The sequence below is a fragment of the Engraulis encrasicolus genome, chromosome 18 (genome assembly GCF_034702125.1).
Source record: "Engraulis encrasicolus isolate BLACKSEA-1 chromosome 18, IST_EnEncr_1.0, whole genome shotgun sequence".
NCBI classification, from domain to species: domain Eukaryota; kingdom Metazoa; phylum Chordata; class Actinopteri; order Clupeiformes; family Engraulidae; genus Engraulis; species Engraulis encrasicolus.
Genome location: NC_085874.1, coordinates 53,411,451 through 53,427,542, shown reverse-complemented (window position 1 = coordinate 53,427,542; position 16,092 = coordinate 53,411,451). Strand labels below are relative to the sequence as shown.

At 46.8% G+C, this 16,092-nt stretch overlaps 1 protein-coding gene across 1 annotated transcript in view; it reads left to right on the top strand.

Moving 5' to 3' along the window:
- The first annotated feature begins 11,922 nt into the window (after positions 1-11,922).
- The window catches only part of LOC134468310 (uncharacterized), a 15,425-nt gene continuing 11,255 nt past the window's right edge, over positions 11,923-16,092 (top strand). Inside the window, exons 1-3 of the mRNA XM_063222251.1 lie at positions 11,923-12,172; positions 12,688-12,975; positions 15,725-15,817. Coding sequence (XP_063078321.1) covers positions 11,923-12,172; positions 12,688-12,975; positions 15,725-15,817 — 631 coding nt within the window. The remainder of the gene's footprint in view (positions 12,173-12,687; positions 12,976-15,724; positions 15,818-16,092) is intronic.

Sequence of the window (16,092 nt, the reverse complement as noted above, 5' to 3'; positions counted from 1 at the left end):
CATACACATAGAATACTCTTAGAAAATAAATATTGGAATAAATATGTAAATACAGATCATATCCAGTACTCAGGAAATAGATATGTATTCTATTCTGTTCTATTCCCTTCTTTATGTTATTCAGAGTCCTGGGCCAGGGGCAGTCTTCTACTCTGCAGCAAACTCATCAGCAGTGTGTGTGCAGACAGGCGACAGTGACTATGTGAGTATGCAATAGTGTGTGTGTGTGTGTGTGTGTGTGTGTGTGTGTGTGTGTGTGTGTGTGTGTGTGTGTGTGTTTGTGTGTTTGTGTGTGTGTGTGTGTGTGTGCGTGTGTGCCCAGCCGCCAATGTGTGTGTATGCGCAAGCCCATATGTGTGTATGTGTGTGTGTGTGTGTGTGTGTGTGTGTGTGTGACTCGACTCTATCAGAGGATGGTTTGTGTTCTACTTAACAGAATCACACTCCTCCACCATGTTCCTTTATGTTCAGTAGATGGAAACTAAAAAACTACTTTCATATGTCTGTTAGATATCTTTCAAGAACTTGAACTTGAACTTGAAAAACGTTCAAAAACGTGCTGTAATTTTGGGTTTTGTATTTTCAACAGGACGACGTCGGAGCAGATGAAATGTAGAAGTTACAAATGTGTGTGTGTGTTTGTGTGTTTGTGTGTGGGTGTTTTGTGTGTGGGTGTGTTGTTTGTTAACGCTACACCGTTATTTCCTCAAACACAGACACAGACACACACACACACACACACACACACACACACACACACACACACACACACACACACACACACACACACACACACACATGTCTCACACCTGTAACATCATGTTCCAAATCTGCTGTCTTTTTCTCTGTGTGGTTCCTGTTATTGAGAAGAGATACGCTGTGCTGTATATTTACGCTTCATTTTCCGTGATGCACACTGTTGACACATGAAAGCCAAGATAACAATCTATCAGTTTCTATGTACTTTTTATGTGAGCTGTTATATGTGTTAAGACTGCATCAGATAGAACTGTGTACTGTAGAGAGAATAGTAGAATACGAATGAGATGTGTTAAGACTAAGGAATATTGTATCAGATAGAAATATGTGTACTATGCCGAGAGAAGAATTGAAATACTGTATACCTACATGCACAGTGCTAAATGTGTCATGTTTTTAATATTTTTTAATGGGTATTTTGCCTCCATTGTGGCTAGGACAGTAGAGAGTATGACAGGAAGAGAGTGGGAGAGAGAGATGGGGCAGGGTTGGGAAATGACCCAGGCCGGAATCGAACCTGGATCTCCAAAGGTATGCAGTTAGGTCATAGTACGCTGTTTTAATTCATAATAGGGTGTGTTTATTCATGGTATTGAGTGTTAGTTCATGGTATCAATGTTGACGAGTGTTGATTCATGGTGTAAAGTGTTGATTTCTGTTATTGAATGTTAAAGGACCAGTTCAGCAGTGGTGTAGTCTAAATTTTTATGGTGGGTATACTGTATATTTGAGCATTTTTTTAAGTGGGTATACTGTATATATTTTTGCTATTCAAAATAATGGATCAATCAATTTTAAGTGGGTATACTGAAATCCCTGAAATTTTTAAGTGGGTATACTCCGTATACCCGCGTTCTACGTAGACTACACCACTGCAGTTCAGTCAATTTCAACATGCAGTTGTAATGCTCACACTACCCTGGATTTTTTTTTTCTCTTCAGCCTTTTCCGAGATCTTGGTCATTGTAATGGGGGCAGCACTTTGTTTACATTTCAAAAAAACATTTTTATTTATTCCCAAAAACATCCGAAAGGTTATGCAACATCAGCAGACAACTAGAAAACAGTGGTACCTTTTGAGAAAACATTTGGAGTAGGCCTATGTTATTTTTTAAAATGTAAACAAATGCTGCCCCCATTAGAATAGCTCATATCTCGGAAAGGGCTTAGCCGAAAAATGCAGCATCACCGGGTACTGACACATCTATGGTAGCGTGAACAATACCACAGCATATTGAAATTGACTGAACTGGTCCTTTAATCCATGGTATTGTGTGTTAATGGTATTGAGTGTTAATTCATGGTAGGCTATTGAGTGTTAATACATGCTATGCTGTGTTAATTCATGGTATTGAGTGTTAATTCATGGTATTGAGTGTTAATTCATGGTATGGAGTGTTGGCTGATGACTTCAAAATTATGATGACTGTCAATTAATGTATATTGATTATTTGGGGAAATCAGTGAAAAATGTCATTTGAATTATAATTCGGAAAGCAGTGTATATTGGTGTTAATATTTGTCAATAAAAAAACGTTTTGATTACCAGCTGTGCTTTTGTCCAGTGTGTCAACAAACATACAGGAGCTTTATTCCCGACTCTTTCAAGACAACACAAACACATTTGGAAGTCTTTAAGAGAAGCCCAAATAGAGCTCTTCATGAAACATTCAGTTTAACACCACACCATGTGTTGTTCATCTTCTTCAACAGTGACTTTACATGAGGGGCCTCGATTATACAATTTTCTTCTTTTTTTTTTTTTTAGAAAATTGTGGCTGTTATGCCTTTATTTGATAGCCTGATAAACCAGACTAAATGTGGATGTCTAATTTAGTCTGGCCTCGATGCATAATACATCCGAAGATTGTTGATGAGAACAACCTTCCATCAAAACCCTGCCCGCTTTGATTCAAAACACATCTTTGCGTTGTAATTGGTTTGCCAGATTCATGGCATTCTGGCTTCATTGAATCATTATGCGAGGCCAGACCCACCCGTAGACAAAACATTTTGCCGTCCAGCGGGTGGCGCTGGTTCTCCAGGCTATTTATTTGAGGTAGGACAGTAAGAGAGAGACAGGAAACGAGTGGGGAGAGAGAGATGGAGAAGGATCGGCAAAGGACCACAGGCCAGAATTGAACCTGGGAAAGGCGCGGCGTCAGCAAAAACTGCTGATGGTGAAGCTGCTCTGGTCAACACTGGAGATGTTGCTGCTGCTGATGACTCCACTGCTGCTGGCTCCACTACACGGTGGGAAAGGCAGGGCGTCAAGGCCACAAGCACAGATCGAGGACAGAGACTGCATATTGGAATCCACTCATGTGCTCCTCAGCAGCTCTCTCTCGCTCTCTCTCTCTCTCTCTCTCTCTCTCTCTCTCTCTCTCTCTCTCTCTCTCTCTCTCTCTCTCTCTCTCTCTCTGTGTGTCTGTGTGTGAGAGAGACAGAGGGGGAGAGATCTGTTATCTGTTTACACTGATGTAATGCGTAGTGCGTAATGGGTATTTTCAGTTCCCTTTTTTGAGGTAATTTAAATATTTATTGGAAAAGCAGCATGTACTTCATTCTAATCTGGACCATATAAGGACAGGCAGGAGCCGAAAGGGAACCAAGTTCGCAGATGACACGGACGCAGCCACTAACTACCCATAAGTACCAAGTACACAGACGACACTGGGCAGGGACATGTGACCACCTGAAAGCCCTGGCATGCCTGCTTTCGTCACCGAGGCAAAGAATCATCTTTGACATGACATTACATTGCACTTAGCTGACACTTTCATTTATTCAAAGCGACTTACAACTATTATTTTTCAGGGTATTGGTTACAGTCCCTGGAGCAGTGTGGGGTTAGGTGCCTTACTCAAGGGCACTTCAGCCATGGATGGAGATGTAGGGAGAGGTCAGGGGGGATTCGAACCTGTAAGTACACGATTATTATTCTGCACTATCCTATCTGCACATGCGCACCACGCGAGGCTGCACGTTCCGTTCTGCGCATGTGCCACACGATTCGTGGAGCATTGTCACCCTTGGGTTCGCTAGAAGCCGTTCAGAAAGTGTTGTTTCGGTAAAAGCCCGAGTAACATTTGTTTTATTCGAGTAGTCGAGGCTATATGGCATTTTTCGTGGTTTATTGATACACCACCTAATGTTATAAATGTAGTATTGGTAGTGTAAGGAAAATACCGACGTGGCCAACTGTCAAAGATAGCCGAGGCCTATTGATCACACATGAGGTGTTTGTCAGCGTCTTGACAGGCTACACTTCACAATAAATGTATTATTTATAAATTATTATTTAATCATAGACTTTCTAGGTCCTTACAGATCAGCGAAACGAAGGGCGACAATGCTCCATGAATCGTGCCGCACATTCGCAGAGCGGATAGTGCAGCCAAAGAGGTTGGAATTTATTCTCTGGTGCAGCCTTGCGTGGTGCGCATGTGCAGATAGGATAGTGCAGAAAAATAATGGTTTACTTACAGTGGCAACCCCTAAATTGAAAGACTCTCTAACCACTAGGCCACGACTGCCCAGCATCTTAGGAGGAAAAGGTGTGTGTGTGTGTGTGTGTGTGTGCGGGGGGTACTGCTGAAGTGTGCCTTATGTGTTTGTCCTCATATATTCTTATGGGTCTGCCCAGCTACGGTGTGGGGAGGGAAGGGATAGTAGGCTCATATAGGGCTTTCAGGCCAACCAGAACGGAGCCCGTGCCGGTGCCCGCACCAGTTACGTTTGGCACTAAAGTGCTTATCTGCTAACCGCCCGTGTTCATACCGGGCTCTGAACTTTTTCCACACGTGACTGTGTTACCCGGATGTACCTTCTGATGGCCACACTGCCGTTTCGGTTCGCGGAGAAAAACGTAGTATTTTGCGGTTGCCATTGCGAACCAACTAGAACACGAAGGGAGGAAAGAGCCGAGCGGGGGGAAGCCTGTGCAGGAAGGGTTGCTGAAGCAGCTAGTTGGCAAACCCAGTAAGTCGTGTACTCAGGCCCTGCTCGGTTTCTTTTTCCTTTTGCCCTTGGGGGCTTGTGGAGCCATTTGAGTGGCGCCTCAGCCCAGGTGGTGGACTGCCACCCTCCTTCAGGCACAGGGCCTTTCGGGGGCAGGCGAGAAGTGCTAGGAGAGGACAGTGCACTGGTGAGGAGAGGAGCAGGAGAGGACAGTCCACTGGTGAGGAGAGGAGCAGGGGAGGACAGTTCACTGGTGAGGAGAGGAGCAGGAGAGGACAGGCCACTGGTGAGGAGAGGAGCAGGAGAGGACAGTCCACTGGTGAGGAGAGGAGCAGGGGAGGAGTAGGGGAGGAGCAGGAGAGGAGCAGGGGAGGAGCAGGTGAGGAGCAGGAGAGGAGAGGAGCAGGGGAGGAGCAGGGGAGGAGCAGGAGAGGAGCAGGGGAGGAGAGGAGCAGGAGAGGACAGTTCACTGGTGAGGAGAGGAGCAGGAGAGGTCAGTCCACTGGTGAGGAGAGGAGCAGGGGAGGAGCAGGAGAGGACAGTCCACTGGTGAGGAGAGGAGCAGGAGAGGACAGTTCACTGGTGAGGAGAGGAGCAGGGGAGGAGTAGGGGAGGAGCAGGAGAGGATAGGCCACTGGTGAGGAGAGGAGCAGGAGAGGACAGTCCACTGGTGAGGAGAGGAGCAGGAGAGGAGCAGGGGAGGAGCAGGAGAGGACAGTTCACTGGTGAGGAGAGGAGCAGGAGAGGAGCAGGGGAGGAGCAGGAGAGGACAGTCCACTGGTGAGGAGAGGAGCAGGAGAGGATAGGCCACTGGTGAGGAGAGGAGCAGGAGAGGACAGTCCACTGGTGAGGAGAGGAGCAGGGGAGGAGCAGGAGAGGAGCAGGGGAGGAGCAGGAGAGGACAGTCCACTGGTGAGGAGAGGAGCAGGAGAGGAGCAGGGGAGGAGCAGGAGAGGAGCAGGGGAGGAGAGGAGCAGGGGAGGAGAGGAGCAGGGGAGGAGAGGAGCAGGGGAGGAGCAGGAGAGGAGCAGGGGAGGAGAGGAGCAGGAGAGGACAGTTCACTGGTGAGGAGAGGAGCAGGGGAGGACAGTTCACTGGTGAGGAGAGGAGCAGGGGAGGAGCAGGAGAGGAGCAGGGGAGGAGCAGGAGAGGAGCAGGGGAGGAGCAGGAGAGGAGCAGGGGAGGACAGTCCACTGGTGAGGAGAGGAGCAGGAGAGGACAGTCCACTGGTGAGGAGAGGAGCAGGAGAGGAGCAGGGGAGGAGCAGGGGAGGAGCAGGGGAGGAGAGGAGAGGAGAGGAGCGTCCACTGGTGAGGAGAGGAGCAGGGGAGGTCAGTCCACTGGTGAGGAGAGGAGCAGGAGAGGAGCAGGGGAGGAGGAGGAGAGGGGAGGAGCAGGAGAGGAGCAGGTGAGGGGAGGAGCAGGGGAGGAGCAGGTGAGGAGAGGAGCAGGAGAGGAGAGGAGCAGGGGAGGAGCAGGGGAGGACAGTCCAATGGTGAGGAGAGGAGCAGGAGAGGACAGTCCACTGGTGAGGAGAGGAGCAGGAGAGGAGCAGGGGAGGAGCAGGAGAGGAGCAGGGGAGGACAGTACACTGGTGAGGAGAGGAGTAGGAGAGGAGCAGGAGAGGACAGTCCACTCGTTAGGAGGGGAGCAGGAGAGGACAGTCCACTCGTTAGGAGAGGAGCAGGGGAGGACAGTCCACTGGTGAGGGGAGGAGCAGGGGAGGAGCAGGGGAGGAGCAGGGGAGGAGCAGGGGAGGAGCAGGGGAGGAGCAGGGGAGGAGCAGGGGAGGAGCAGGGGAGGACAGTCCACTGAATAGTGGAGGCTGCTCTGAGCCTCTTCCTCTGAGCTTCGAACGGCTCCTGTACAGCAGAGGGAGCCGTGGGGCCGAAAAAAGGCCCCTCATCCCCACTACAGCCATGGCAGACAGGCTAACGGTAGGGACCCCTCATCCCCACTACAGCCATGGCAGACAGGCTAACGGTAGGGACCCCTCATCCCCACTACAGCCATGGCAGACAGGCCCCTCATCCCCACTACAGCCATGGCAGACAGGCTAACGGTAGGGACCCCTCATCCCCACTACAGCCATGGCAGAGAGGCCCCTCATCCCCACTACAGCCATGGCAGACAGGCCCCTCATCCCCACTACAGCCATGGCAGAGAGGCCCCTCATCCCCACTACAGCCATGGCAGAGAGGCTAACGGTAGGGACCCCTCATCCCCACTACAGCCATGGCAGAGAGGCTAACGGTAGGGACCCCTCATCCCCACTACAGCCATGGCAGACAGGCCCCTCATCCCCACTACAGCCATGGCAGACAGGCTAGCGGCAGGGGCATCTCATCCCCACTACAGCCATGGCAGACAGGCTAACGGTAGGGACCCCTCATCCCCACTACAGCCATGGCAGACAGGCTAACGGTAGGGGCCCCTCATCCCCACTACAGCCATGGCAGACAGGCTAACGGTAGGGACCCCTCATCCCCACTACAGCCATGGCAGACAGGCTAACGGTAGGGACCCCTCATCCCCACTACAGCCATGGCAGACAGGCTAACGGTAGGGACACATTGACGCGAATTTGGCCAAGCGAAGTGAACTTCACCATTCATTCCTATGAGCAGTGTTGTGCCAGTTCACAGCTTTTCTGAACTAGTTCAAGTTCAATTCATAAATGTTCAAAGTAAACAGTTCAAGTTCAAAGGTCACAATTTTAATTCTGAACTAGTTCAAAGTTCAGTTCATTTTCACTTTTTTCGTGAGATACTCAAATAAATACTTTTTTCACACCACGAGCTAGAAATCATACATTCTTTGAAAACTGACTAGACATTTGCTCATGACACTGCAATTGCGGGTTTCTTACCAGGTGATGAATCTTGCCTAATGAAGACAAAAGTCAAATGCACTTCAGTTTATCTACCTGCTCCTGTGAGACCACCACGGACCTCTTGAAGGCTGCTGGCAGTGTCACTTACATTTGGGCTTGGCAGGGGTCTTCTCCCCCTTTCCTCACTCGAGGGCGTGTATGCAATCACACCGGATGGATGTTTTAACTGAATGTGCCGTTTCAAATTAGAAAAAGACGTTGTGAATGCCCTTACTTTTTTCTCTTTTTTTTTGCTGCGCAGGTGGTTTAAATGTTCATAAGGGGGATCGGTGTCTGTCTCCGTGCCATCACTACCACGAGCCATTTTCTTAAATGCAGCGCTTGTCAGTCTGTCTCTCGCTCTCCCTCTCGCTCCCTCTCTTTCTCCGCCGCAATTCATCAAGGGCAACGTTGTGCTTAAGCAGCAATAACTAGGCCTGTGTTCTCAGCCGGACACTACGTTGCCCGCAATGCATTACGCACACAAATGTCCAAAGAAATTCTGACTGATGATACAAGCGGCGCCAGCGAGAATACAGAAGGGGGGGAACTTTCTCTCGTTGCGTTTCAAAAGAGAAAACAGATGTCACTCAGCTTTCAATGGAAATTAAATTCCAACGTTCATTTACAGTGATGTTTGCCGTTCATGACACATAATGTGAACTAATTCACGTTCAAGTTCTTTATTTAAAAATGTGTTGCGTTCAGTTCAATGTTCACGAAAAAATGAGCGTGTTCAATGAACGCGTTCACACACAACACTGCCTATGAGAGAGGCAATGGCAGGCGAAAGCAAGTGAAAGCAAGCGAACAGGAGCAAAGTGAAGCGAAATCAGTAAACAAAGTTTAATGTTATGCAAATTAGGAGCGAATTCGCCTGCGGCGGCCCAATCAAATCAACAACATAACTGTCCCATTCCAATTGATTCGCCCCAACCACCTGATGACGGTGAATTTCGCCTCTCTTCGCCTCTCTCACTTCGCCTCTCTCACTTCGCCTCTCTCACTTCGCCTCTCTCACTTCGCCTCTCTCTCTTCGCCTCTCTCTCTTCGCCTCCTATGTGTCCCTACCGTGAGCCCAAGGCCCCTCATCCCCACAACAGCCAGAGGGCACGGCCCGTAGACTGGGCTGAGCAGTGCAAGGCCCGGAGAACCGGACTGTTACAGTGCAGATCTCAGTCCAGATTTCGTCGAAAGGCTTGCCATAGCGCAAGTTACCCAATAGTGATCCACACCTGATATAGGGTGCTGTTGTCGAAATGTTTGTTGCCTAATAATTCCACATTACAAAACAGGGGAACTGACACAGCTCACACAAGATCTCACCAGCCGATAGCCCCTATCTAGGCACGCACACATGCTGTAAAGCCTGTGATGATTCACATAGCGAAGAAGGCCAGCAGGAAACCAAGTGACCGTCATAAATACACAGTGTCTTGTCCATCTCATAGTGTCTGCTGATGGTGAAGCTGCTCTGGTCAACACTGGAGATGTTGCTGCTGCTGATGACTCTACTGCTGCTGGCTCCACTACACGGTGAGACTTTAACTCTTTTTATTGCAGAGTCTTTATTATACGGCAGTTCAAACACATGGGCTGATATTTACAGATCCTGTGGCCTACTGTGTGTAAATATTTAGATGCGTTCACATCTCTCTATACTAAAAGATTAAAAACACAAAAGATAAAAAGCCTATCAATGAGCTACTGGTCATCAGTACACTACACAGACTAAACAGTGAGTGCTTCTGTGTCATGTACAGGATATGTAGACCTGGACTGGTCATTTGGCTTACAGGGCATTTCCATACGGGCTGGAAGTCCTCAGTGTTCGATGCTGTTACGTTTTGTGTGTGTGTGTGTGTGTGTGTGTGTGTGTGTGTGTGTGCGCGTGTGTGTTTGTGTGTGTGTGTGTGTGTTTGTCTGTGTGTGTGTGTGTCTGTGTGTTTGTCTGTGTGTGTGTGTGTGTGTGTGTGTGTGTGTGTGTGTGTGTGTGTGTGTGTGTGTGTGTGTGTCAGTGTATGTACTATGTTTATGTCTCTGTGTCTGTGCATGCTTGTGTGTGTGTGTGTGCGTGTGTGTGTGTGTCAGTGTATGTACTATGTTTATGTCTCTGTGTGTGTGTATGCTTGTGTGTGTGTGTGTGTGTGTGTGTGTGTGTGTGTGTGTGTGTGTGTGTGTGTGTGTGTGACAGAGGGAGAGAGAGAGAGAGAGACAGAAGGACAGAGAACACTTTCACACTTGAATCCCGGACAATTAGTGCCTCCTTGGCAGCTTCTAGAGCTGGTGTGTGATAGAGTGTGGCTCGGAACGTATTTTTCTGTCCGAGCCCGGCCCTCAGCCGACAGAAAAGTGATCGACCCCGACCCGAGCCCGAGACTATTTAAAATGTTTGTGTCCGAACCCGTCCGAAGCCCGAGACCACTGTAATAACAACAGAACCTGTGCGCAAGATTTTCTATGTGGGCTCCTCCATACTCAAAATAGCACGTGATAAATAGCCAGGATAGGCAAAGACGTTAGGATGAGGCAATTTGCAGTAGCCTAATTTAGTTACGCACGCATAGTAAGTATAAACACACACACACACACACACACACACACACACACACACACACACACACACACACACACACACACACACACACATGTGACAGCGCACCTTATGTTTCCTTCGGTTAGACTAACCAGAGATGTTGGGTGCGGTGACCAAAAGCATGGGAGGGGCGTGAGAGGATAAGAAAGGCGAAAACTAGGGAATACGTTTTGGATGCAGTCAGCACGCTATCGAAGCATTTGTTACGTTACTGTTAATGCAAATAGGCTAAATCCCCGCGAGCCCTGTGAAGCTGCTGCTCCTTGTCGTTAAGAAGGATGGGCTATAATTTAACCCAGAAGAACCTGTTCGGCCCCCAAGAGAATGTCATTTCCCCTGATGTCCATGCGGTCAATATAAAATCAGGAAAGGTTGCACGCGCATAGTTACAACTGTACAGTAAAAGTGACAACAATTAAGAAGAACCTACGTGAAGGACATGATATGTCACAGCGGACAAAGTAGTAACAGGAAACCTCTCCTACCTTACTCCACGTAGCTTGTGCATCTTCTTAGTTATCCATATTATGCTCCTTGCTAGCACATGCTGGAAATGTAATCCTTGGCGAACAATGCAGTGACAAACTTCGTCATTTATGTTCAACATTCAAGACAGCCTCGGCATGCTAAAACATGGCCTAGGCTACACTAGGCCTACAACAAAAGACCACGCGTCCGCTGACAACTGTTGATTTGGCGCTTATTAAGAAAACAAGTTGACTAGGCATCCCTACTCGACTGACTGGGAGTGAGCGTCCATGTCGCCACTGGTAACTGGCGCGCGCATACAGCCAATAATAATCACTCGCACGAGTAGCCTACCAACATTTTCATTTATGCATATTCAATTATTTATTTTTTAATCACAAAACTGCCGTTTGCATGAACTGAAACGTTTCCTCTGGTTGCTTACAATTTTCACAATGTCTGTTTGCTTCAAGCCCGAGTCCGACCCGAGTCCGACAGATATTCTATTTTTTTTGTTCGAGCCCGGCCCGGCCCGTCGGGTTCCGACCAGGCTACTATATCAATACTGTACATTTTTATCTTTTTTTTGTTTTTTTGAAACTCAACATCGATTCCTGTCCAGGGACTACAGATGAAAACTAGTCTTGTGGCTATAATTTTAATTCTAATTTTAGACCTAGAGCTTCTTTATAATATCAAACAAGGTGAGAAACTAACACCTCTAAAACACACACATTCACACACACACATTCACACACACTCACACACACACACACACACACACACACACACACACACACACACACACACACACACACACACACACACACACACACACACACACACACACACACACACACATACACGCACACAAACTGGATTCATTTTCATATATTAAACACTAAAGAATGAGAATGAGGCAACACATACGGAAATCAATTACAGCCATTTCTGCATGTATTGCTTAAAACAGAAAACAAGAAGTTTCACTTTTTGTTAAATTTCATCTTTCGTTCCATAAATTCGAATGAACGGAAAAGTTCACAGACCTCTTACAGGCATTGAACAGATCTTGTGTGTGGATTTGGAAATGACATAAGCTGTCATTAACAACATGTTCAATGACTTATGAAATGACATTTAAGGTTTTTAGATAATTATTACTCTAATTGAGCAGCTGTTGTTTGTCATGTTGTCAGGTGGGTATGTACTCCACCGTGTGTTCTCCAGGGCAGGAGCAGCTGCCGTTCTCCCCTGTGCTGACGTCATGAGTGGGGACCCACTCTGCTCCTCTACTGAATGGGAATACCATAAGGGCATAATAGTCCCAAGGGTAGAGGTGGTCAGCAAGGGAAAGGTCCAACAATCTGGGAGATCAGAGAGGCTGCGTCTCCTCCCCAACTGTTCCCTCCACATCAGTGACGTCTCCCCTGAGGATGCTGGATGGTACCAGTGTCTGCAGTATAATGGATCAGATCTTACTGCTCAGACCTTTGTAACACTCCATGTTCTTCATAGTAAGGCTTTGTGTAAAACTTGGACATCTATTTTAACTTGCACACATCCTTATTTATTAGGCTACTCCACCTTCTTACTGTGATGTTAATGTTCTTCCCTCTCTTCTCTCTCTCCTCATTCCACCACACCCACTTCGACCCTCTTTCTCTCTCTCTGTCTTTCTATTTTCCCCTCTCTCTCTCAACCCCTCTTTCCCTCTCTCTTCTTACTGTGATGTTAATATTCTTCCCTCTCCTCCTTGCTCCTCCTTCCTCCTCTTTCCCTCTCTCTGTCCTTCTTTTTTTCCCTCTTTCTTTCTCCCCGCCCCCTCTCTCTTTGTCTCTGTGCACCCCTCTTTACATGTCTATGTCGTTCTGCCCCCCCCCCCACTAAATGCCTCTTCTTCCCCTCTCTCTCTCTTCCCCTGTCTTCCTCTCTCTTGAATGCCAATGAGCACATTTGTACATTTAAGATCAATCCCACTCTGAGGTTGTTTATTTATTTTCCTCCATTATTGTCCTCTATTATTTCCAAGCTTTGCCAGGTGAAGATCCCTCAGGAGGACTTGAGGTCGTGTCTTGCATCGTGTCCACCTATGACGGGGGGTGTAATCGGGATGTGCGTGTGAGGTGGGTGGATGAGAGTGGAGCTGAGCAGCTGAACTCAGACCATGTGAAGATCAACAGAAAGTCTGACTGTCAGGTCCAGCTGGCTGTCAACACCATGGTCCTGATGAGTCCAGCTCTCACACACACATGGACGTGCCAACTCACTTATTATGGAGTGGTTAAGGTCTCTATCCCCTATACAGTCCACACACCAGGTCAGTTCATGTTGGTGTGTGTGTGTGTGTGTGTGTGTGTGTGTGTGTGTGTGTGTGTGTGTGTGTGTGTGTGTGTGTGTGTGTGTGTTTATCTAATATGACGTGACATAGTACACCTGCTGTCTGCACAGTAAATTTGCCAGTGTTAATTTTGCAGTGTTAAGGCTTATTAACACTATTGGAGTAATTCCAACACCAAATGGAGTGAGATGCTCTCCAGTGTCAGTGACAAATGAAGTTGTTAAATTGTGTGGAGTAAGAAGTACTCCAGAGAGCCCCCGCCTCCTCGAGGTGATGGAGTTTGTCTGCCCAACTTTGTTTATACTGTGTTGTTCAGAGCATAAGCAATGATGACTGTCCACCCGATTAAATCATATACGTCTACATATTAGTAACAGTATTTCCTCCAGATTTAATCATGTACACAATCTTTTTATTTATTTATTCCATTTCATTCATTTAACTCAACTTGGTTGGGTTGATCTAAGGTTTGGCTGTGCACACAACATCACACAAAAGATGTGTTGAGTGAAAGAAATAACTTGAGATCATGTTACACCTTTGCCGGTAACAAGCAGGCCCCTCACAACCAATCTGTCCATCAGCGCCTGGCCAAACCTAATTACTTAGGGCTGGTATATCATGACTCAATTGCTTGCACCTGAAAAACTCCTAATCAATCTGGTCACATGGTACTCTTGAGCCTGTATATAAACCTGGACTGTCACAGTGCTTTAAATATTTGCCTGCCTGCCTGCTGGCTGGTCAGCATGGCACAGCATAGCGCTTGTTTACCTGCTTTGCAAGCAAGCTAAAGGCGCTTTTGGCTTATGGAATTTGTTAGCTACATCTTGTGTCTTGCTTTGTGAGCTAGTCAGTAACAGCACATGTTACATTGTTTGCTCCATTGTGCACTTGATGTTTGCAAGCAAGCTAAAGGCGCTTTTGGCTTATGGCATTTGTTAGCTACATCTTGTGCCTTGCTTTGTGAGCTAGTCAGTAACAGCACATGTTACTTTGCTTGCTCCACTGTGCACTTGATGTAGATGGTATGGTTATATTTTAAACTTCATTAAGGTATACATTTGTCATCAATCCCCACTAGATTGTGTTCATACATGCTCAGCTGATATTTCTTTCACATTGTGGTGCAGTGCAGCATAGACTAATCTATTAAAAATAAACATTTTACATTTTTTCAACAACTTTAAACATTATCTTAAGAGAGCAGTGTGGCAAACTGATGCCAGGCGCAGGGTGTTTCAGTCATGGTGGAGGATGGGAGGTGCTTAATTACCATGATCAGGGTACCTCAACTATGGTGAGAGATAGTGGGGCAGGACCAAAACACATTCACAATAATAAACAAGGTTGGGGGAACATCAGGAGCATGTCTAAGAAACCAAATATGCAACCAACAAGATTAAGGGAACCATATGGGAATGGCAAGGGAACAAACATGACATGAACAGGAATAACGTGACAGTGAGAGAACAATAAGGGAACGGAATGGGAACTACACATATAACATTCTAGGAACGAAAATTAAACTTTCCTGCCAACCAAGTGAGAACAGAAAAATAACCAAACATGACTCTGGGGACGTACCCAGAACTAAACTGGAACCAAGGGCTTGTGTTCCAGGAACCTTCTTAGAACTAAAAATTGTTAGTAGGGTGCTCCCCGAAACTGCTTTACTCTTTATAGTGTTAGCTTAACACTATAAATCTAACACCAGTGTTTAACACTGATCTGGAGCAGGACCAAATAGACACTAGAACAGTGTTAATTTTAACTCTTTAAGTGTTATTTTAACACTACACAATTTACTGTGTGTGTGTGTGTGTGTGTGTGTGTGTGTCTTTAACCTCTGTGTCCTCTGATTCTGGTCTGGGTGAGTGTCAAATTATACCAGCAGTGCCAGACCTTATGATGACCATGTAGCATTTTGTTGTGTTTGTGTGCACGGTGCAGTGAGACTGTCTCATATGCAATGAATTCCTCTCTGCTCACACCCAACTGGGGTACAAGTCAAACTTGTTCTTTCCGTAATCGGGGTGTTGAAATGGGAAAAGCTCCCAAAAAGTCGCTCTGCCTAGGCTGACAGCAGGGAGACTTCATAGTTTTCTTCATGGACCACAATCCACAAGCAACAGGAGAGGGGAGTTGGAACTAGTTTGACCAAAGAAGTTCTAAGTTCTATTCTATGGCTATGTCTCAAATCACGCACTTGTGTCAGTGCACTGACAGTCAGTGTGACTGAGGTCTTTAGTGCATAGTGACATGGAAAAATTTGAGCACTATGCACTGTGCCCTCGCTGGAAGTGACTGCTGAGCATGGCATTAGCTCGCAAAAATATCAGTTGGCTACTGTTTACAATGCACAGCGTCTGGTGCTTGTATTTCCATTTCCTTCACCCCAAAGGACGACAATCTCGCATACAATACTTTGGTTGGCATGAAAAGGTTGGTGTCCCATCAACATTACTTACAGAATTAGGTGACTGTTGACCAAACTCTTCTACTGAACTGAATGCCACATTTCCTCCGTGTCATTGTCAACATGGCCGCTGTTTAGGGCGAGCATTTTTCCGCCATTGTTAGGGGATCATCCTGGCACTTTCAGTGCACTGGCTCAACTGAAATTTTCAGCGTGAGCGCCCGAAGTGCACAAGTGCGTGATTTGAGACACAGCCTATGTCTTTTCACCATCTCTGGTTTGATTTTAACCCTCCTCTTCCTGGTTCAGGTGTTGCTGCGGTGACCGTCCTCCGATTGGCTCCTCTGGTTGTCATGGTGATAATCGTCATGACAACACTGCTGTTGCTAAAGAGAAGAAGGGGTAAGTAGCTATTAGAGTTTGTCTTAGTTGCTAACACACTGGCGTAATGTCCTCCATTTGCACCTGTTAACCCCTTTATCCAGACCCCATGTTCCAACCATGTAGTCACCAAAAACAGTAATGAGTGACCATGTCTTCATCTGTCACTTAAGACTCTGTAACGTCATAGCAATGATGTTATGATGTATTTAAGTTTGCAGCAAACAGTGATCACTGGTGATCCTGTCTGCATTAAAGGTTTAATTTCCTCTTTTTGTAAGTCACTCACGATAAAA